The sequence below is a fragment of the Nannobrachium achirus genome (assembly GCF_963921795.1).
Source record: "Nannobrachium achirus genome assembly, chromosome: 18".
Lineage (NCBI taxonomy): Eukaryota > Metazoa > Chordata > Actinopteri > Myctophiformes > Myctophidae > Nannobrachium > Nannobrachium achirus.
In genome coordinates, this window is record NC_137825.1 from 59069283 (window position 1) to 59091498 (window position 22216).

At 43.2% G+C, this 22216-nt stretch overlaps 1 protein-coding gene across 1 annotated transcript in view; it reads left to right on the forward strand.

Annotated features, from left to right (window-relative positions):
* Positions 1 to 786: 786 nt before the first annotated feature.
* LOC308303563 (MMS19 nucleotide excision repair protein homolog) overlaps positions 787 to 22216 on the forward strand; it is a gene marked incomplete at its 5' end in the record, with an annotated part of 89914 nt that continues 68484 nt past the window's right edge. Inside the window, 5 exons of the mRNA XM_080747963.1 lie at positions 787 to 883; positions 5100 to 5148; positions 8918 to 9018; positions 9909 to 9994; positions 19886 to 19960. Of these exons, the coding sequence (XP_080604089.1) occupies positions 787 to 883; positions 5100 to 5148; positions 8918 to 9018; positions 9909 to 9994; positions 19886 to 19960 (408 nt within the window). The remainder of the gene's footprint in view (positions 884 to 5099; positions 5149 to 8917; positions 9019 to 9908; positions 9995 to 19885; positions 19961 to 22216) is intronic.

Sequence of the window (22216 nt, forward strand, 5' to 3'; positions counted from 1 at the left end):
CAAAAACGTCGGCGACACTGTCGGCGACATGTAAAAGCTGTCGGCGACAATTCCAAATCAGGCAGGCGAGAATTCCACCGAAATTGGTGAGCCTTCCTCGGCGACTCTTCCACGTTTTCCGGCGACCTTCATTTCGGCGAGATTACCTGTTACCGTCTAGTATGTATGGCATAGGCCTAATAGATGTATACTGGCAGATATTTAGAAACATCACCAGAGCCACAGATTTTCTGTTTTGTAATCATTTCAAGTGAACTGGCTTGGGTCCCCCAGGCCTGTGTATCAGTGTTGATTTCGTCGACTAAAACTATGACGAAACTAAGACTAAATATATTGACTATTTCGTCAACAAAATAAAAACTAGACTAACATGTTAGGGAGGGACTAGTAGAGAAGAGAGTCATTTTATGTTTGGTTGTTCTTGGGTGTTGTGTGCTGAAAATAGCTGATCTACAAGCTCACAACGCGTCGCTGCGACGCGTCGTTACGATGCCATCAAGACCTGCCAAAATTTTACTAAATCGACTAAAATTTGACTAAAACTTTTCAGGTGACTAAATTATGACTAAAACTAAATGACATTTTATTCAAAAGATTATGACTAAAACTAAATCAAAATGTGCTGTCAAAAACAACATTGCTGTGTATGTGTGCACTGTGCAGTCCCCTCAACGACCACCGGGGGGTGCCCCGGCCCCGAACCACACATTGAAAACCCCTGCCACCTAAAAAAACTTTTTTTGGTGGACGCTGGACGGACGCATGCGCTGTGACGTCGAGTGCATGATGATGGCTGCTGTGGACAGCACGGTGTTGTTGGTGTCTCTGGTGGAGGACTTTGTCTCCGGACTGCAGGACAGCAAGGCCCGCGACACCGCGACAGGTACAACCATGATGGGTCCCCTCCGTGGGAGTGGGTCACCTCACTGTGTGTGTGTGTGTGTGGAGGTCATTGACCAGGACAGAGACACGTTTTAATGATGTGCTGCTGCTGAATGATGCGGTGCTGCTCTATGGTGCTGCTGCTGTGCACACAGCATGAAACATCCACCGGGCGTTACGCCGGCGTTGGTGTCCTATCTGGTTATGTGTCTCCACAGAAGTGTGTGTGTGTGTGTGTGCGTGTTTTGTTTGGTTTGTGGTTACACACTTGCAGTCTGCTCAGTCACTTGTCACTATTGTCACGCATTGTGATGGTGCCTTGTTGGAACAATAGTTATAGAGCTTATTGTTTATTGATGATCAAAGTGCGATTTTTGACTTATTTGCAAGTTAAAAGGTTTACCATCAATATTTACTTAACTCAGGTTGAAAACAACAACATATATAGGCCTACACAACAAAGAAAGCGATACATAAAGTTAGTTCTTCTCTGTTTAATAACCTAACCCTTGTGAGTTATCCATCGAGAATCTGATGCAATACATTGCAAATAAAACTGAAACCTGTATTTTATTTGTATTTTGTAACCGGTAGCTAACATAGGACATTATGTTAAATACCTAGAAGGCCCATGATGCCCATCTCTTATTGTTGATATCTCTCATAACGGAGAAGAAAAGTATTTTGAGGGCGATCGTACAGTTAAGTCACAGTATTAGATGGGTTGCCAATGTCACTGTAACACTGGCTAACTAGTTAGCCAAGTTAGCGCAACATCCTGTGGACTCACTGCCTTCATGCCTAACGTGCTGCTAAGTTCATTTGATCATCATGTCAACACCATCTCCTGCATTATAAACAACGTGACGCTGTCATGTGAACAGATGATAATAATGTCTGTCTTTATTCACTCATCTACTGTACTGTACTGTACTGTATACTGTATCAGAGACCTGCCAGCCACTCAAGATACATTCCCATACATTTACCTGCATTTGATATGTTGTTACTTGATAAGTTGCAAGATAAAACACATCCACGCACTTTATGTATATAGCCTAATTATTATTTGATGTTATCCAGAGGCGTCAATTGGGTATGACAAGCTATGGCAGTTGCCATACCTTGGCTACATGGGGGAAAATATAAAATGTACTTTTCATTGTGCCTGTTGCTAAGGTATGGCAACATGACTGGTGTCTTGCACGCGCGCAAGACCAGTCATGTTGCCATACCTTAGCTTTTGCTGAACTGACGCCACTGATATTATTACTTTTATTTTTTCACTCTTAGTAGTATCTGATTAGACTTTATTAGAAGTTTGCATAGGATTGACACTCTTAGTAGTATTTGATTAGACTTTATTAGAAGTTTGCATGGGATTGGTTGATTGATTGATTGAATAATTTATTAGCAGTTTGCAATAGAAAGTACAGTTTCATGACAGCACAAATCGCTGGTACAAGGTCAACTAAAAGGAGATCCTAGAAAGCCTTACGGCTTATTCACACTGACACAGGAACCACACTTCATGTATCTCATATAACATTGAAAGACAGACGGGTAGAGCATAGTACTTTATCTAGGATAACATCAATTTCAAAAAGAGAGGAAGAGGTACAGTTTCATGACAGTACGGTTCACTGGTACAAGGATCAGCACCTCAAAACAGCTTTTGGGCTTGGGGTCCTTTTTTAACTCATAACATTAAATAAACACAGTAGTATGCACTATTCTTATTGTTTATTTAATGTAGCTGCAATCTGTTTGAAGCTTGCCAAAAATGATCTCACCCACTCGTTTATACCTGGTAAACTTGTGATGTAATAAACAGGAAGTTTGATGGGATCTCTTGTTGTTGAGGAGAATGTGTATTCTCTATACTATCTACCCTGTACAGGGGTGTCTCACCAAATTCTGGGCCCTGGGTACAAGGATTCACTGCGGGCCCCCCATGAATGTTCTTCATAGGGGAAGGGGTTTTAACCCATTAAGACTGGGAACGCATTATCACGCGTTATTTTGTGCTTTAACTGTTGAAAAATCGTGACAATTTGTGCAAGTCTTTGAATATTTCTAATAAAAAAAGACGTACAAAAAAAATAAAATAAAAAAATATATATGCTCAAACCTTTTCATGTGAAGGACCCTCAAAATGATATGTATTTGGCCACAGACCCCCATCTCAAAATATTTAGTTCCAGGGACCCCCTAGAGGCAAAATTTGAGATACAAATGAACAAAAAAAAGACATACAGTCAAAGATTTGCACACATATTTTCACGACATTTCAAGAATAGCAGATCTACAAGCTCGCAGTGAGCTCTGCTATTTTTCTTTTTTTTAAATATATTTTTATCCCACGGTTTTTTGCAACCCATTTTCTCACCCAGTGCCAACTACCTAACCTGTAGCCTGGGCTGGCTTCCAATTTCGGGCTTTTGATCCGGTCGGGAGCGGAAGAGCTCCTACGTTTTTCTGTAGTCCAAAACGGACTACACTTTGGCCGGAAACAACGACCGGAAACAGTTTTAACCAGGTTTTAACCCGTACTTGCGCATGCGCTAACTACTTGCGCATGCTCTAACTGGGTTGAAACTGTTTCCGGTCGTTGTTTCCGGCCAAAGTGTAGTCCGTTTTGGACTACAGAAAAACGTAGGAGCTCTTCCGCTCCCGACCGGATCAAACGGCCCGTTTAGTAAACGAAGACCAGGCTTTCTCCCGAGCGAGAAAGCCTGGTGGGCGAGGTTACCTAACCTGTAGTCCTGGTTTCCACTCTCCCCCTGCCGCGCCAGGGGAATTGGGGAGCACCTGGCTGGCTAGGGGGAGGTAGTATAGAAACCAGGACTACTGCATGTTTTTGTGAGGGCATCTACCCAAGGAGACACGGGGAGAACATGCAAACTCCACACAGAAAGGCCCTATCGCCAACCCCACCTAGGGTGTGGGTGCTGATGATGCGGAGGGAGTAACACGCCCCTAGCGCCCATAGCGAATTGAACCCAGGACCTTCTAGCTGTGAGGCGAAGTGCTATAACCACTGCACCACCGTGCCCCCTCTATCTGCTATTTTTCAATAGCTAAAGTATAAAATAATTAGGGCCCCACCACCTTGGGCTCTAGTAACTCAGTCCCACTCCCCCCCCCCCCCCTGTGATGCCCCTGACCCTGTAATCTGTTATTTAAGTAATCAGTATTCAAGATACGCGTCCTGAGAGATCCCGTTCAATGAACTCTATGTCGTGACACCACACATGATGAGCTATATGCTCCTCTGTGTGTTCTTGCACAATAATCCTGTTGTCATCCCGGTGGTCCAGGGGCGTCAATTGGGTATGGCAGGGGTATGCAGCTGCCATACCCTGGGGGGAGAATAAAAGTTACTTTTAAATATAAATCTATGAATGTCTCTTGGTCTATCTGTGCTGGTTATGTTGTTAAATTACATTAAAATAACTACACAGGCAACATTTAACAAAATGGTCACTTTAACAAGATATTATAATTATATTCCCCACACTGTTATTCTCCCCATCTTGACAGAATGGTATAAAAATCACACAAATCGGTACACAGTATGTCTACACTCATGTCTTGTACATGGATCTGTCCCATATAGCGCCACCATCTGGCCGATTTTTTCAAACACATTTTTGGACACTGCTCCGACAGATTTTGCCCTAAAATCACGCAAATCAGTACACAGCATGTCTACACTCATGTCATCAACATTGATCTGTCCCATATAGCGCCACCATCTGGCCGATTTTTTCACACACATTTTTGGACACTGCTCCTACAGATTTTGCCCTAAAATCACGCAAATCAGTACACAGCATGTCTACACTCATGTCATCAACATTGATCTGTCCCATATAGACATATAGCGGCACCATCAGGCTGATTTTTTCAAACACATTTTTGGACACTGCTCCTACACATTTTGCCCTAAAATCACGCTGCAACCTGACGGTCGCTTATCTCCCGATTAGGGAGTCTTACTGGTATATTCCCAGATTATGCAGGTCAGCTGCACAGGTGCAATGCATTATTGTTAATTGTGGCACGTTTACTATTTTATCTATTTTTTCTTTGCCCGCGTGCAAGACACCAGTCATGATGTTGCCATACCTTAGCTTTTTCTGAACTGTCACCACTGCGGTGGTCATGTTTGAAAAGGTTCAACTGCAGAGAGTAAATATGTTTTTCCTTTGCAGGACTCAAAGATGGACAGTTTACAATCCTACAGGTGGTGGAGGCCTTGGGGTAATGTATTGATACTTATAGTGTCATTAACACAACAACAACGTCATGCCAATCAGAATATTCCTATTACTGAGAAAACGATTGCAGACCGAATAGGAGTTACTTAGCTACTCATGTGTAGGCCTACCGAACAAACACTCTTCATTTAAATTAGAGATCTAAATTTGAATCCCCAATTTGGAATCAGTGTCACAAACCTTAATTCAATATCTAACGGTTTGCCCGACTGCCCATGGCAAAATACGTTCGGGCAACGGGGCAAGTGGAGTTTGCTTTCAGTTTCAGGTTGCCTGATGGGAAAGTGCATTCTGTCTGTTTATGAAGAACATAGAACAGGGGTGCCCACACTTTTTGAGCGGTGGTCACACCGTCTCCATAGCGTGGCCGTGTGTGTATCCGTGTGTGTCTGTCTGTCTGTCTGTCTGTCTGTCTGTCTGTAGCCTGAGGTGTATGTAGCCTCAGTACCTCTGGGTGACCAGAGAGGTGCTGTTGAGTCTAGCTTACCCTGAGCATCAACTGCAACCAGTTGGGGCCTGAGTGAGCAAGTATGGCTCACACTCTCTCTCTCACGCACACGCACACGCACCCCCCCCCCCCCCCCCCCCACACACACACACTCCAGCTGGGTGAGCAACGCACGCACGCACGCACGCATGCACGCACGCACGCACTCACACACACACACACACACACACCTCTGTGAGCAACACACACACACACACACACACACACACATGCACGCACGCACGCACGCACGCACACACACCCCCACCCCCACACACGTGCAGGCACCACCGCTCACTTCAAACTTGGGTTTGATTTTTTGACTTGAGAGCTACTTTTAGAATGACCAGCTCAACATGATCTACCCACCCAAAACAATGTACGTGAGGGGCACTTGCATTACACACACATGGAATGGGAAATATTGCGGGAAAAAATCTTAACGGCATGGAAGTGGTAGGTTTTCTGGTTCTTTGTAATTCACTGTTGTCGTTATAGCTGTGGCGTGGCCTCTGCTATCCACTTGAGTTAAACTGATTTCTACCTCTGAATAAATATATTTATAGACTAGTTATTGTTATATAGTGCTTGGTGTGCGCGGCCCCTTAACTCATACTCTGCGATCCCCGTCGAAACCGGAGATTTCCCGCTGTACCTCTCTGCGATGCCCGTCGTTCCCGGAAATTTAATTAGCTTTAATCATTATGAAACAATTAAAAGTATGATCGCTGTATATGGCCGTTTCGGAGTCTTAGGCCCGCCCCCTAACTGTATCCTGCCGTATTTCCGGTTCTGACCGGATCTAGGTTTCCGTATCCTGTCCAAGGCCCCATCGTAGCTTCCGTCCCATCTGTTTACATTGTAAACAGAGAAAGGAGCAGCACGTTCATTTCATGTCTTTTTTCACCCGTTTTTTTATTTTTATTTGATAGCTTTTCGATTCTTGTGCCCAACTGGCATATGATCCGCGCACATATCGTCTGCTATGTGCGCGAACGTGTCCACGTGTTACCATAGCGCACAGCTGGCTTTTTTCAATGTTTTTTCATGTAAACACTGGCGGATAAGCAGGGATACAGCGTGGCAACGGATATGTCTATTTCAATGGGGTTTTTTTTATTCGAAAGCTGTCACCGAGTCTACACGTCTACTAGATGTGTCGCGCGATTGTGCCCGATTCGTGCGCGTGCCCACGTTAAAAGGTAAGGACAATTTGGCAGCTGCTTACTACAGCTATGTTTAAAATGGCAGCAAAATTGTTAAAATCATAATAATTTCTCTTGCCAGGTACCTTTACACATACAATGAATTTGTCTTGGTCAGGTTACAGCATCTTGAAAAATAAGTAGCTTAAAACTGCGTACAATCTGTAGTTAACAATGGCTACTGATATGGCTGTTACAATTATTACATAATCATCTAATCGCAATTATTTGACATAATCGCAATTATTTTTCAGAATCGTTTACATGTTGAAAAATGTTGATATATATATATATATATATATATTATATATATTATATATATATATATATATATATATTATATATATATATATATATATATATATATATATATATATATATATATATATTATATATATATATATATATATATATATTATATATATATATATGTGTCAAACACATAAGTGGAAGTAATCAATCCATAGGAGTCTCTGAGATCTTTGTTCCATAAGTGGATGTATTAGTTATGATCCACACAAATAAATAAACATCTTTTCATCTCGTCCCAGATGGGGAAAGTTTGGCTGCCTGCAGCATGACTTAACTAGATCAGTGGTTCTCGACCTGTGTGTCTTATTTGGGGGGTCCCCAGATGATTGGCTTAAAGGACAACTTTAGTTTTTTACAACAAGGGTTCATATTTTAGATAGACATTAGAGAAAAGAAAATATGATTGTTAAAATGTTTTCATTTACTTATTTCTATCGTTTTTGTGATTTTAACGATTTTGATTTGCATGCATGCCCCCAGGTTGGGGGCTTGCGTACAAGTGGCTAAATATGTATTTTTAGACACAATAAGCCCATTCCCAAGATGCACTGCAATCTTTCATGGGCAGATGTGACTTATGGGGGCTGGTGTAAATAGTTATAAAGACATTGCCGGCTTATTGTGTCTAAAAAGTCATATTTAGCCACTTGTACGCATGCCCCCACCCACTGAAATCAAAATAGTAAAATCGCTAAAACAATAGAAAGAAGTAAATGAGAACATTATAACTAATCTTTTCTTTTTTCTAATGACTATCCAAAATATGAACCCTTGTTTTAAAAAAAACAAAGTTGTCCTTTAATGTGAAACATTGTTTTCTCTCTCAATAGTAAACACACCAACATGAAGTGTATAGAGGGTATCTGCACATTTCTAAAGTGACACTTTAAGGATACCTCTAAAATGTCAAATTAAACATTGGCCAAATTGGCAAATATTAGAGGCAGAAATTGGGAAAATAGCCGATCTACATTAGCCTGGCTCCAGCCAATAGACCCGCCCACTCTCTGAGTGAACTGCATCTCTTGGTCTGGATGTGTCATATGACGCGTCTCTTGATACGGTATCTTGGCCTACCGACCAATGAAATCAAAGCAATACGGAGGAGGGGTGCCGCTAACTTTTGAAAATCAACAGAAACAGTGGAGGGAGGGGTGGCTCATCAGCGTTCTTAATTGCCTCCTTTGATCTTCAGAAGAGCTGCAACTACAAGTGTCGATAGCTCGTTAGTGATTCTCTCTAATCAATGAAACATCAAAGACAATGACCTGTTTGGTGCATGTCATAGAGGGGAGGGGGAGGAGGGAATGTTTTGTGTGCAAAAGTCAAACACAACCCCTCCCACCATATCTCTTGTGATTGGGAATTTCACATTTTAAATCCCTTCCCCTTTTCAATCAAATAGAATGGAGACAACTTCAGACTCAAGCCCCAGCGTAGAGTCTGAAATCAGGCTAGATCTACATGCTCACAACGCCTCGAAACGCGAGGCGTTGTGAGCATGTAGATCTGCTATATTCACAATAGAACCGTGTTATAAAAATGTAATTCCTCAACTATCGTCAGGTTTGGGGGGTCCTCAGTTAGAATATGATTATTTTAGGGGTCACGGCCTGAAAAGGTTGAGAACCACTCAACTAGATCAAAACACATCTCTGCAAAGGAGTAAAAAAAATGGACAGACTAGTCTGTAATATGTAACACAAACCTCAGTGTTCTGAAGTCTCTGTCTCGTCCTGTGTGCACAGACTGAGTCTAACCAGCTCCCAGGTCAACACACGGGCCAGAGGGGTGCAGATGCTGTCCCAAGTTGTACAGGAGAGCGTTCGACAGTTCTCTGTTAAAGAAGGTAATATGTCCACAGGTCACCTGTCTTGTGGGTGTGTGTAATCTGTATCACATTGTGACTGTAATACATGATCTATATCAGGGGTCTTCAACAGGGTGTCTGGGACCCCTAGGGGGTCCCCAGAGTTACTATAGGGGGTCCTCCAAATCTTTGAGTGATAGAAACTTTTTATTTCTCCTTTTTTATATTAACCATTTGAACCCCAGTGTCCATATTCGGAGAACTTTAGCCAAACATAGCCGATCTACAAGCTCACAACGCCTCGCAGCACGAGCTTGTAGATCAGCTATTTTTGGCAAAGAGCTTTGGTGTAGAGGGGAAAAAGAGCAGACTAAGCACAGAGTGAAAGGTCAAGTTAATTAAGTATTGACAGTTCAAGTGGTTAAATATCTGAATTATAAATATCACAAATTGACATGAATCCAAAATACACTGATAATTGTGCTGTCAAACAATAAAACTACTATATATATGGATGGAATCTATGAACAGGTTGTGGGGGGTCACTGCTTCATCTAACTCTCAACTAAGGGGTCCTTGGCCTGAAAACGTTGAAGACCCCTGATCTATATAATTTATATTACTTCAAATAAAGAGAGTCAATTATTGAATGCCACAATATTCATCGTAAAACCTTATTACATTTGAAAGCCGGTTTCTTCGAGAGACATTTTTACACCCCGAGCTCATATAATACAAACCTCTGCGTTGCTGTTGTTGTGTCACTTGGAGAGATTTCTTTCTTCTTGCGTGGCCGACCTTAACCACAGTCAAACATTTTCAAAAAGAAAATGTTTGAAAATGTTTGAAATAGGGATTAGGTGGTGTTGACCGTTGACCACATTGCACTCATCCCAGCAGCATCTCTCACGGTTTCTTCTCCTCCACAGTGGAAGTGCTCATAGCGTTCTATGAGAACAGACTGAAGGACCACCATGTGATCACTCCTCATGTCTTACTTGGCCTGAAAGCGTTGGTGAGTGAAAGGCCCTCCCTGTCACTACGTGTCTACAGTAGGAATGAACGCATTAATTTGAACCATTATTTTATGCTATTAAAAAAAATGCAGATACGTATACAAGCTTGTAGATCTGCTATTTTTTTTATTGTGAACATTTGAGCAAATCTTTAATATATATTTTTTAAGGCTGGGACTTTAACTGATTAATTGCGATTAATTACAGAAAATTAACACGTTTTAATCGCACTTAGTTTTTGCACCACAGAACCTTCAGTTTCGGTCATACCGATCATAGCGATGCACCAACCAAGAAGAGACAACAAACGCAAAGGGAGAAGTAGCCGATCAGAGCGCTTTGCTTGGCCCAGTGGATGCGAAATTTAGATTTAAAAAACTCAATCGTTGATTCACTCGTACAACAACATGTGTTTTACTTGAAAAAAATGCTTCTCAGGTCAAATATCGATGTGCGATTAAAATGCGATTAATTGCAATTAATTAATCACAGAGCCTGTAATTAATTAGATTAAAATTTTTAATCGCATCCCAGCCCTAATATTTTTTTAAAAGCGAACATTTGTAACTCAAATATTTGCTTCTGGGTCAGGCACTGGAACAACATATTTGGAGATGGGGGTCCGCAGCCAAATACATGTAATTTTATTATGAGGGTCCTTGACATGAAAAAGTTTGAGAACCACTGATTTAGAAGAAGGATTTAGATGATATTATAGAATCGGGTCAAAATATTGGCGCTGCGAGCTTGTACAGTCCCAGCCAGCACGCCCACATGGGTCCCGCATGGGTATGAGTTGGGCTTCCCTACATGGGCCCCACCTGGGAATGTCCGCGGTTTCCACAAGGGTCCCTCGTGGGTTAGCCCACGTGGGCTCAACGTGGGTTCTACATGGGCCCTGGGTTGGCCCCACCTCGGCAAATTTATATGGGACCCAGGTGGGAACCACTTGGGCTAGCCCACGTGTGCTCAACGTGGGTTCTACATGGGCTCTGGGTGGGCCCCACCTCGGCAAATTTATATGGGACCCAGGTGGGAACCACTTGGGCTAGCCCATGTGGGTTCTATGTGGGAATGTCCGCAGTTTCCACAAGGGTCCCTCGTGGGTAAGGCTGCAACAACTAATCGATTAAATCGATAAAAATCGGTAATCAAATTCGTTGCCAACGAATTGGATTATCGATTTTTATCGGCAACGAATTGTGGCTGTTTTGATACGTTAGATGTAGCTTTACGGCTACTAAGCTAAGGGGGAGATGAGCCTGGGTGCCGGCCTGCTGTGCTGCGTTCCGTGGATTGGTTTGTCAGTACGCTTCTCGAGTGGTTTCCACTGGTTTTCCATGTCCTGCGATGGCCTGCCCGGCCAGATGAGAGGCGAGGTGATGGCGTGACGGGGCCAATCCACGGAACATAGCGTAGCGTAGCGTAGCAGGCTGCTACTCAGGCTAGTAGCATAGCACAGTAGTTTCACGTGCACGTTCAACACAACGACGCGTCCCCGCGTTGAACTAATGGACGAACGCGGCTGGATGTTTTGCATCAAACAGGTTACATTTGACGTTGTTTAATCTTAAATGCGGTGTATCATGTGCGGCTCTCTTTTGCTGCTGTGCATTCCTACCTAATGCTACGGTGTACAATGCACTGAACGCAGGGAAGGAACACCATTGATCTACAAGCCCACAGCACCTTGCATCCATGACGCTGTGTGAGCTTGCAGATCGGCGGAGGTGTGTCTTGTGAAAGTTGTGAGCCTTGAAGCTCTTAAGTTTACAAACAGCCGACAGTGTGAACAATAAATCAATGGCAATTTACTGTACAGTATTAGCCTATATTTTGGTGTTCAAATGGAACCAAATGGACCCGTTAGTGTTCATTTGGTTCCATTTGTACTGTATACAGACTTAATTTAGACCCTCTAAAGGAACCCCAGGAATCCACTTTGAAAACCACTGGACTTGAATGAATGAATTTCTTTTATGTAAAATAAAACATGTGAATGAATAACAATAAAAACAATATTTAAGTTAGAGATATGTTACAATTTAATCAAATATAAAAGTACAGTTATGTACAGTCAAAGTATATACAGTCAATAAAATAGGCTATTATTTCTGAAGGAAGTTTTTTTTATAGTCTTTATTGTTGGTTAAAAAATGTCTAAAACAATTTCAAGCTAAATTGTAAAGGTAACTGCAAAAAAGTGCCATTATCCAATTAATCGATTAATCGTTTAAATAATCGTCCAACTAACCGATTATGAAAATAATCGTTACTTGCAGGCCTAGGTTAGCCCACGTGGGCTCTGAGTGGGTTCTGCATGGGTTCTGGGTGGGCCCCACCTTGGTAAATTTATATGGGACCCAGGTGGGAGCCGCTTGGGCTAGCCCACGTAGGCTCTGGGTGGGTTCTGCATGGGTCCTGGGTGGGCCCCACCTTGGTAAATGTATATGGGACCCAGGTGGGAGCCGCTTGGGCTAGCCCACGTAGGCTCTGGGTGGGTTCTGCATGGGTCCTGGGTGGGCCCCACCTTGGTAAATTTATATGGGACCCAGGTGGGAGCCGCTTGGGCTAGCCCACGTAGGCTCTGGGTGGGTTCTGCATGGGTCCTGGGTGGGCCCCACCTTGGCAAATTTATATGGGACCCAGGTGGGAGCCGCTTGGGCTAGCCCACGTAGGCTCTGGGTGGGTTCTGCATGGGTCCTGGGTGGGCCCCACCTTGGCAAATTTATATGGGACCCAGGTGGGAGCCGCTTGGGCTAGCCCGCATGTGCTCTACATGGGTTATACATGGGCCCTGGGTGGGCCCCACCTTGGCAAATTTATATAGGACTCAGGTGGGAACCACTTGGGCAAGCCCCACGTGGTCCCACCTAGGCAATTCTATGTCGGAACCATAGGGGATAAATGTGGGATCCAAGTGGGCTCAACCTTGCTCCTAGGCAAATGTAAGTAGTTTCTGACTGGGCCTTCGATGTGTGATGGTTCCTTTTGGTCCTAGACATCAACCATATTAATACTTGTAAACAGTAAACACAGGAAATATTTTTGCAAGGATGAAAGTAGACAATATATTTTGACAAAGTTTATTAAACAAAAACTTTGTTAATACAAACACAATGTAAATAAAGAGCAGCAGTGTCAAGAGCAGTGTCAAAAGGCACAAATAGCAAATGTACATAAAGAGCAGCAGTGTCAGAGTAAATATACATACGGTATATGTACATATGGTATATACAAAAAAAACACTTAAAATCACTTAAAAAAATGTAAAAAGGAGGGAAAAAAACAGCTCCACAGACAAACACTGTGTGTGTGGGTGTTGCATGAGCCAAGAGCCAGAGAACACACATCAAATGTACATAAAGAGAAGCAGTGTCAGCAGTGTCATGTACATACTGTATATGTACATGTGGTATATAAAAAAACACACTTAAAATGGAAAAAGCTGCTCCACAGACTGCAAACAGAACAAAATGATGGATACAAATTGTCCAAAAACAAACACTGTGCGTGTGGGTGTTTCTTTGAGCCAACCACATGGCAGCATTGTGCTGCTGAGGGGAGAGAAAGAGAGACAGAGACTTGGTCTACTGGGGAGGTGCATCATCCAGCTGAGGACGCTGTACAGTCTGACCTCTGACTCTGTTCCCACCTCTATCGCGAGCACCAATGAACCACTTGGAGATGGAATCGACATCCGCAACGGTTTTCAGTGGGAAGTCTGCTCCTGCAGGTGGTTCCAACAACGACACAGCCAGAGGAGGAGCCTGGTTCCTGAGCACCTGGTTCACTAACGCCGTCAGCCTTTTGAGATCCTCCTGCGTCTTCTCATACTGGATCAGGAGTTTTTCATACAACTCCACTACACTGGAATTGGGAGTGCTCCCACTCTGCCTTTCAAGTGGAGCTCCTCACTCTCGGGGACCCACGTGCACTGCTTGGACTCTGGTCGTCACTCGAGCGGCTCACTCTCGGGGACTCACGTACACTGCAACTCTGGCTTTGATTCGCCGTCGTTTGGTCCGAGCACAACCAAGTGATTCCATGATGCCACAAAATCTGTAACACAAAAATAATAATGCTTAAAATAATGTATATTGATTTGAATATTGTATAGACACCCAGCTCCTGGTGAATCATGGTGAAGGAATACTTGAAGTGATCAACTCGCAATAGAATACATAGCATTCTTATTTTAGTAGTCTCAACTTGCTGACAGATTAATTCATTGAACGATTATCAGGGATCAGGAAACGGGTTCACTAGAAATAGGGATCAAACAGGGATCACTAGAAACGCTTGAATAATTTTGAAGCCAACTAATGTGATTGCCGATCTGCAAACTCACAACACATTGCATAGCGGTGCGATTTGACCTTGTTGATCGGCTATTGTTAAATAGCTGATGTAAATACTGGTTAAATGATTTTGATGCAAGTATGAACTTTTTAGGATGTGATCCTATTCAGAATATGTCATTTTGAACCACTGGTGCAGTGCTTCAAAATTAGGGGTCCAATGGGGTCCCCAGCAAAAAGTTCATATAAGGATCAAAATGTATCTAAATTTAACCAATTATATATACATGATGAATCAGCTTTTTGAAAATAACAATAAAAATGATACACCGCTATGCAATATGCTGTGAGGTTGTAGATTGGCAACCCCTTTATAAAAAAACATTGGTCAGAAACTAAATAAGTTTGAAATTAGTCTAGCCTTTCTAGTGAAATATCCCTGTAAGAATCTGATAACTGTTCAATCTATCAACAAGCGTAGAGTGATCCATTATGCATTAAATTGCTGGTTTTACCACTTCAAATATGCTATTCATTCTTCTGAACCAAATGATGAAACCAGACAGCACTGATTCACACTCTCACAGTGAAGAATCTCAGCAAAACTTGTGACCAGACAGTGGTCCCAAAAGGGCTTACCAACTAGTAGCTCGCATGATGTGACTATGCCATTAAGCTAGATGCAGAATACACCAAAATTAGAGTGACAATCTTTAACTCAAATATTTGCTTCTGGGGGTCCCTGGAACAAAATATTTTGCGTTGGGGGTCTGTGACCAAATACATGTCATTTTGGTGGTACTCTACATGACAAAGAATGGAAACCACTGATAGCAACATATGTTTTTTGTTAAAAAAAAAAAAGGATTTAAGACATGTGTAGAATCTGCCTATATCAGTGGTTAATTGAGGACCCCCAAAATATGTATTTGGCCACGGACCCCCATCTCAAAATAGTTTGTTCCAAGGATGGACCCCCAGCGCAAATTATTTTGTTCCAGGGACCCCCACAAGCAAAGATTTGAGTTAAAGACTTTCACTCTAAATGTCTCACATAAAGATACTTTAATCCCTTTAAAATAATTTGACCCCTCCCCCCTCTCTCTCACACACACACACACACACACACACACACACACACACACACACACCCACACACACACACACACACACACACACACACACACACACACACACACACACACACACACACACACACACACACACACAGTGGTGGATAATGTACTGACATTTTTTACTTGAGTAGAAGTATCAATACTGCAATGTAAATGTACTCAAGTAAAGTCCAGAATTAAAAAAGTATGAAAGCATTTGCATCAAAATGTACTAAAAGTACCAAAAGTAAAAGTATAAACTGTTTGAAAATAGCAGGTATATAAGCCTATGCATTGTGAGCTTGTAGATAGGCTATTTTCAAATAGCCATGGTATAAAATAAAGTAGGCTAAAGTATGTATGTTTTATAGTATAATTATATCTGCAAAGTGACTAGTAACTAAAGTTTTCAAATAAATGTAGTGGAGTAAAAGTAGGCTACAATATTTGGATCCGAGTTGTAGTGGAGTAGAAGTAAAAGTATTGGAAATACTCAAGTAAAGTACAATTACCTCAAAATTGTATTTAAGTAAATGTACTTAGTTACTTTACACCACTTTACACCACACACACACACACACACACACACACACACACACACACACACACACACACACACACACACACACACACACACACACACACACACACACACACACACACACAATAAGACTAGTTTCTTACCTTAAATTAGTTTTCCAATCGAAGAATGAAGATTGAAGAATTGAAGAAATGAAAAAAGCAGCAAAAATTATGACACGCAGTATGCAGTTCATGTTTCGTTGTAAGATAGCACACACTAGCAGCAGCTCTGCAGTACCTGTGAAATTCTGTCTGTATGTCTTTGTGTGTGGACTAACCGCTCTGGGAATTCAAATAACAAAGGGCTGCATCTGATTGGCCAGTTCTCCCTGCCCCCCCCCCCCCCCTCTCTCTCTCTCTCTCTCTCTCTCTCTCTCTCTCTCTCTCTCTCTCTCTCTCTCTCTCTCTCTCTCTCTCTCTCTCTCTCTCTCTCTCTCTCTCTCTCTCTCTCCCTCTCTCTCTCTCTCTCCACTGTGAAAGGGGCGGTTCTGATTCTGTTGAAGTCTATTGACTGCAGGGAGTTTATGGAGCAGTATAGGCCTAATTATATAGGCCTAATCTGTAGTTTTATAATTTAATGTATTTTTGTGTGTAATCCACTTTTAGAGGTGTTTTATAATTTAAGCTACTTTTAAACTGTGCAAAATGAAATTAAATCCATGATAGTGGAATGCATTGTTTCCATATGTCCTAGAGAAAAAAACATAACGGTTAAAATACAAAGTCAGAGTTAAAACAGTACAACTGCATTTTGATAAAGTTCATATTCTCTTGAGATTTAGTAGACAAAAAAATAAAATAAAGACTCAGTTATCTTTTTTTTCCTCTTATCTCTCCTTATGTCCTATGGACAATGGTGGAAAAAAGTAGTCAAATATTTTACTCAATTAAAAGTATCAATATGGCAGTACAGAAATACTCTGTTACAAGTAAAAGTCTGGAATACAAGATGTACTTAAAAGTACGAAAGTATTATCATCAAACTGTTTGAAAATGTTTGAAAATAGCACATCTGCTGCCAAAAATGTGGGGGTTTGATATACATTGTAGGCTACTATGTATATGTAAGCTACTGTAACAGAACCTCAATAAACAATTATTAAAAAAATAGCACATCTACAAGCTCACAACGTGCCGCATCTTCGGTATAAAATAGGGCTAAAGGGCTAAAGTGGATTAATGTAGCCTATGTTTTATAATATAATCACTTATATCTGCAAAGTAACCAGTAATTAAAGTTTTCAAATAGTTGTAGTGGAATAAAAGTCAAAGTAGGATATTGAAAATTGGACACTGAAAATAGATTATCTACAAGCTCACAACGCCTCACTTTGCGCGCACACACACACACACACAACAAATTGTTGGAGTAATCCTGTCTTTATTTAGTCAAGTTTTAGTTGTCAGTACACTTAGTCATAGTTTTAGTAATCAGGGCTTAGTTTTTTTTGTGTGAAAAAAGGTAATAAAATAAAAAAAGACTGTGAAATGGCAAATGAACAAGTGACTTTTTGTGGCTGGACTGGACAAGTGAATGTGAAATGTACTAGACCAGAGGACACTGTGCCTCAAAAGGTTAATAATAAATAGCAAAAATAGCAGATCTACAAGCTCAAAACGTGTTGAAGTTTGAGTTGAGTCTGACGGGGTCTCAGACTCAGACATATCAAACATGTCAAACTTGAATTAAAATGGTTGAGAATCAGTGCAGTCTTATTTTACTGGGGTCCTTAGCATATCTTTTCAAATGGGAGAGGTTAGACGGCTATTGTACCCCCAAAACCGGTTTGCCACTTCACAGTTAGGAAGTGAGCATCGTCAAGTCGTATTTATATTTAAATGCCATATATTTGCATTCAAGTTTAGACAACACACACACACACACACACACACACACGCACACACACACACACGCGCGCGCGCACACACACACACACACACACACACACACACACACACACACACACACACACACACACACACACACACACACACACACACACACACACACATTGGCTCACACATACAAGACCATGATAGTGGAATGCATTGTGTCATTTGATAAAGTTCATATTCTCTTGAGATTTAGTTGACAACAAAGAAAATGAAAGACTCTTACTCATACTGTCTACCGATGTGCATGAGTTGTGGGCAACATCTCTATGGGTAGTTTACATAAATGGATTTTGCAAACATCTACCTCATGGTGGCGCTAGAACAGGGCCAAGTGAAAAATTGTGGGGCAAAGGTTCTGAATTGGGATCCAGGGAGTGTGTGTGTGCAAAGTTTGGCAGAGAAAAAGCCAACGGCACCGGAGATTAGCTAGAAGACGGACGGACGGGCGGACGGACGGACGCACGCATGCACGTGTGTGTGTGCGTGCGTGCGTGCACATGGACGCACACACGCACGGACGGACGGACAGGGGCTAAAACATACTCTCACTTCCATCCCATGCCCAGTTATCCCACATGTAGCCCATGCGTGAACCACGTGGGCAAGCCCACTTCCATCCCATGCCCAGTTAGCCCACATGTAGCCCATGCGGGATCCACATGGACTTGCCCACTTCCATCCCATGCCCAGTTAGCCCACATGTAGCCCATGCGGGAACCACATGGGCTTGCCCACTTCCATCCCATGCCCAGTTAACCCACATGCAGCCCATGCGGGAACCATGTCGGCTTGCCCACTTCCATCCCATGCCCAGTTAGCCCACATGTAGCCCATGCGGGAACCACGTGGGCCAGCCCACTTCCATCCCATGCCCAGTTAGCCCACATGTAACCCATGCGGGAACAATGTGGGCCAGCCCACTTCCATCCCATGCCCAGTTAGCCCACATGCAGCCCATGCGGGAACCATGTGGTCCAGCCCACTTCCAACCCATGCCCAGTTAGCCCACATGTAGACCATGCGGGAACCATGTGGGCCAGCCCACTTCCATCCCATGCCCAGTTAGCCCACATGCAGCCCATGCGGGAACCACGTGGGCCAGCCCACGTCCATCCCATGCCCAGTTAGCCCACATGTAGACCATGCGGGAACCACGTGGGCAAGCCCACTTCCAACCCATGCCCAGTTAGCCCACATGTAGACCATGCGAGAACCACGTGGGCCAACCCACTTCCATCCCATGCCCAGTTAGCTCACATGTAGCCCACGCGGGAACCACCTGGTCCAGCCCACTTCCATCCCATGCCCACTTAGCCCACATGTAGCCCATGCGGGAACCACGTGGGCCAGCCCACGTCCATCCCATGCCCAGTTAGCCCACATGTAGCCCATGCAGGAACCTCGTGCCCCAGCCCACTTCCATCCCATGCCCAGTTAGCCCACATGTAGCCCATGTGGGAACCACGTGGGCCAGCCCACTTCCATCCCATGCCCAGTTAGCCCACATGTAGCCCACGCGGGAACCACCTGGGCCAGCCCACTTCCATCCCATGCCCACTTAGCCCACATGTAGCCCATGCGGGAACCACGTGGGCCAGCCCACTTCCATCCCATGCCCAGTTAGCCCACATGTAGCCCACGCGGGAACCACCTGGGCCAGCCGACTTCCATCCCATGCCCAGTTAGCCCACATGTAGCCCACGCGGGAACCACGTGGGCCAACCCACTTCCATCCCATGCCCAGTTAGCCCACGTGTAGCCCATGTGGGAACCATGTGGGAAAGCCCACTTCCAACCCATGCCCAGGTATCCCACATGTATCCCACGTGGGACCCATGTAATTTGCCCACATCAAGCCCATGCCCACGTGGTACCCAAGTAGCCCAACTCGTACCCATGCGGGACCCATGTGGGCGTGCTGGCTGGGGTAGATCTGCTATGTTTGACTTAGCTACTCCAGGACATCTCCCCAGTCTAATGAATTCCTCTCTCTCAGTCTAAACATCCAGAGTTACCTCCCGGTTCCGCTGTCTCCATTCTGAAGTCTATATTCCAAGATGTCCACGTGCAGGTGAGACCAGCCTGGCAAAAGCCACGTGTAGAAAGACACCACTGTAGCATTTAACTTTACTTTACTTTATTTGTTTATTTAGACAGGACAATACCAGTTCATGCACACAGAGATAATGACATATTGCATAATACAACATACAAAAATCTTAGTGTAAACCAGCCGGAGTTAGCTTAAAGCTAAATTTCATCCGTTGTCCTCAGGACATAAAACAAGAAACAAAACAAGACTAACAAAAACAAGAACAGAACAGTACAGGGCGAACAACAACACAACAAAAACAAGGTGCTTGGCGCAACCGCTTGCCTGGTGCGACAAAGTGCTTAGTGCCAGAAGTAAGTTAAAAACCACACAGGAGAGACTAACCTGGCAGAGTAATTCGTACAGGCATCAAATATTTTCTTATAGGTGGTTACATGTTTGTAAGTGTTTTAGCCATTGCTTCAACTGCCCTTTAAAAGCACCGAATGTGGGGATCTCTCTAATTGAGGCAGGGAGCTGGTTCCAATATTGGCAACCATTTATGGAGAGAACGTTTTTACTAAAGGTAGTTTTTCTAAACTCAATTTCACAGTCTCCCCTGGATGTTGACCTAGTTACTGCGTCCAATGTCCCTCTTCTTATGGATGAATCCATAAGAGGAGGGGGAGCCAGACCATTAAGGCACTTATATATTGCATTTTTAAATTTCCTAACATTTTCAAAGCTGAGGAGGTGATACTTTTCCAGAATGTTACAGTGGTGATAGGAGTTTGTTTTTTGTCTAGTATTTTAATAACAAGAAGTACAATAATGCTATATGTTATTAACACTTTCCCAGCCTGGCCAGAACGGCTTGTCGTGGACTAGCCGGACATTTCTGTTATTGTATTATGATCTGAGACATAATAGTATGATTATAAACATCAACGCGCCCCCCGTACTTCTAGGATGGCAGCGTTCTTTTTTTCTCTTCCGTCGATCTCCCGGTTTAAACTCACCATAAATATCTCGGTCTGCATTTAGTCGGGGGCCTAAGGGAGATGACATGGTAATCTCGCGCTAATTAGTCTAAAAGCGCGAAATTTTGCACAGATGTATCCCAGGGTATGCTCTAATGATTTAGCTAGGGCGCCCGAGTCAGCGACCTTCGGGGTCACCACAGCGACCAAATCAAGTTGGGCTCCCATTGACTTTCTATACAGGAGGAAAATACCCAGAAAAACACTTTCTTTCTGGGTATTTAAGTTGGATTTGAGGTGTCTAACTAGGGGTTTGTAATGATGCTGAATCCATTGCAAGCATTTGTTTTGCACAAAAAACATTCCTTGGGCTACAAATGGCCCAAGAAAACGATGGTTTAGTGATGAAAAGTCATGAGTCATCACTTTACAGAGTTTTTTGGGTGTTTTCTGGAGCTGTGGCGACCCCGAAAGTCGCCGACTCGGGCGCCCTAGCTAAATCATTAAAGCATGCCTTGGGCTACATCTGTGCAAAATTTGGCGCTTTTAGACTGATTAGCACGAGAAAAAAACCCTAAGGCCTCCGACTAACATGAATGCTCACCCATATATGCATCGTTTTCTGATGCCATTTCTAGCCCAAGGAATGTTTTTTGTGCAAAACAAATGCTTGCAATGGATTCAGCATGATGACAAAGCCCTAGTTAGACCCCTCAGATCCTACTTAAATACCCAGAAAAAAAATGTTTTTCTGGGTATTTTCCTCCTGTATAGAAAGTCAATGGGAGCCCAACTTGATTTGGCCGCTGTGGCGACCCCGAAGGTCGCCGACTCGGGCGCCCTAGCTAAATCATTAGAGCATGCCCTGAGCTACATCTGTGCAAAATGTCGCGCTTTTAGACTGATTAGCGCGAGATATCCTTAAGTCCCCCGACTAATTGGCATATAGTGGGGATTTTGGCCGAGTCGTCTTCCCCCCCCGTGCGCTTCGCGTGCACGATCCGTGCACATCGAGGTAAACTAATGTAATCCAGTCCATATGAAGACCCCATGTCAACTTCTATCTGGTCGAAAACATCACCGAGAGATGCTATGCTAACGCCTCCTCCTACAATGAAAGTGAACGGGAATTTGGGTATAGAGAAGGGATAGTGACCAGAAGCACTTTCGGTTCAGACGGTTGAGAGAATGATCCTTTTAGATCAGCCGAAGAAGAGACTGAGGACAGCTGCCGATCGTTTTTTTATTTTTTATTATTTTATTATTATTATTTCATTATCATTTATTTCGCTTTTAATGACCTAGTACGGAAAAT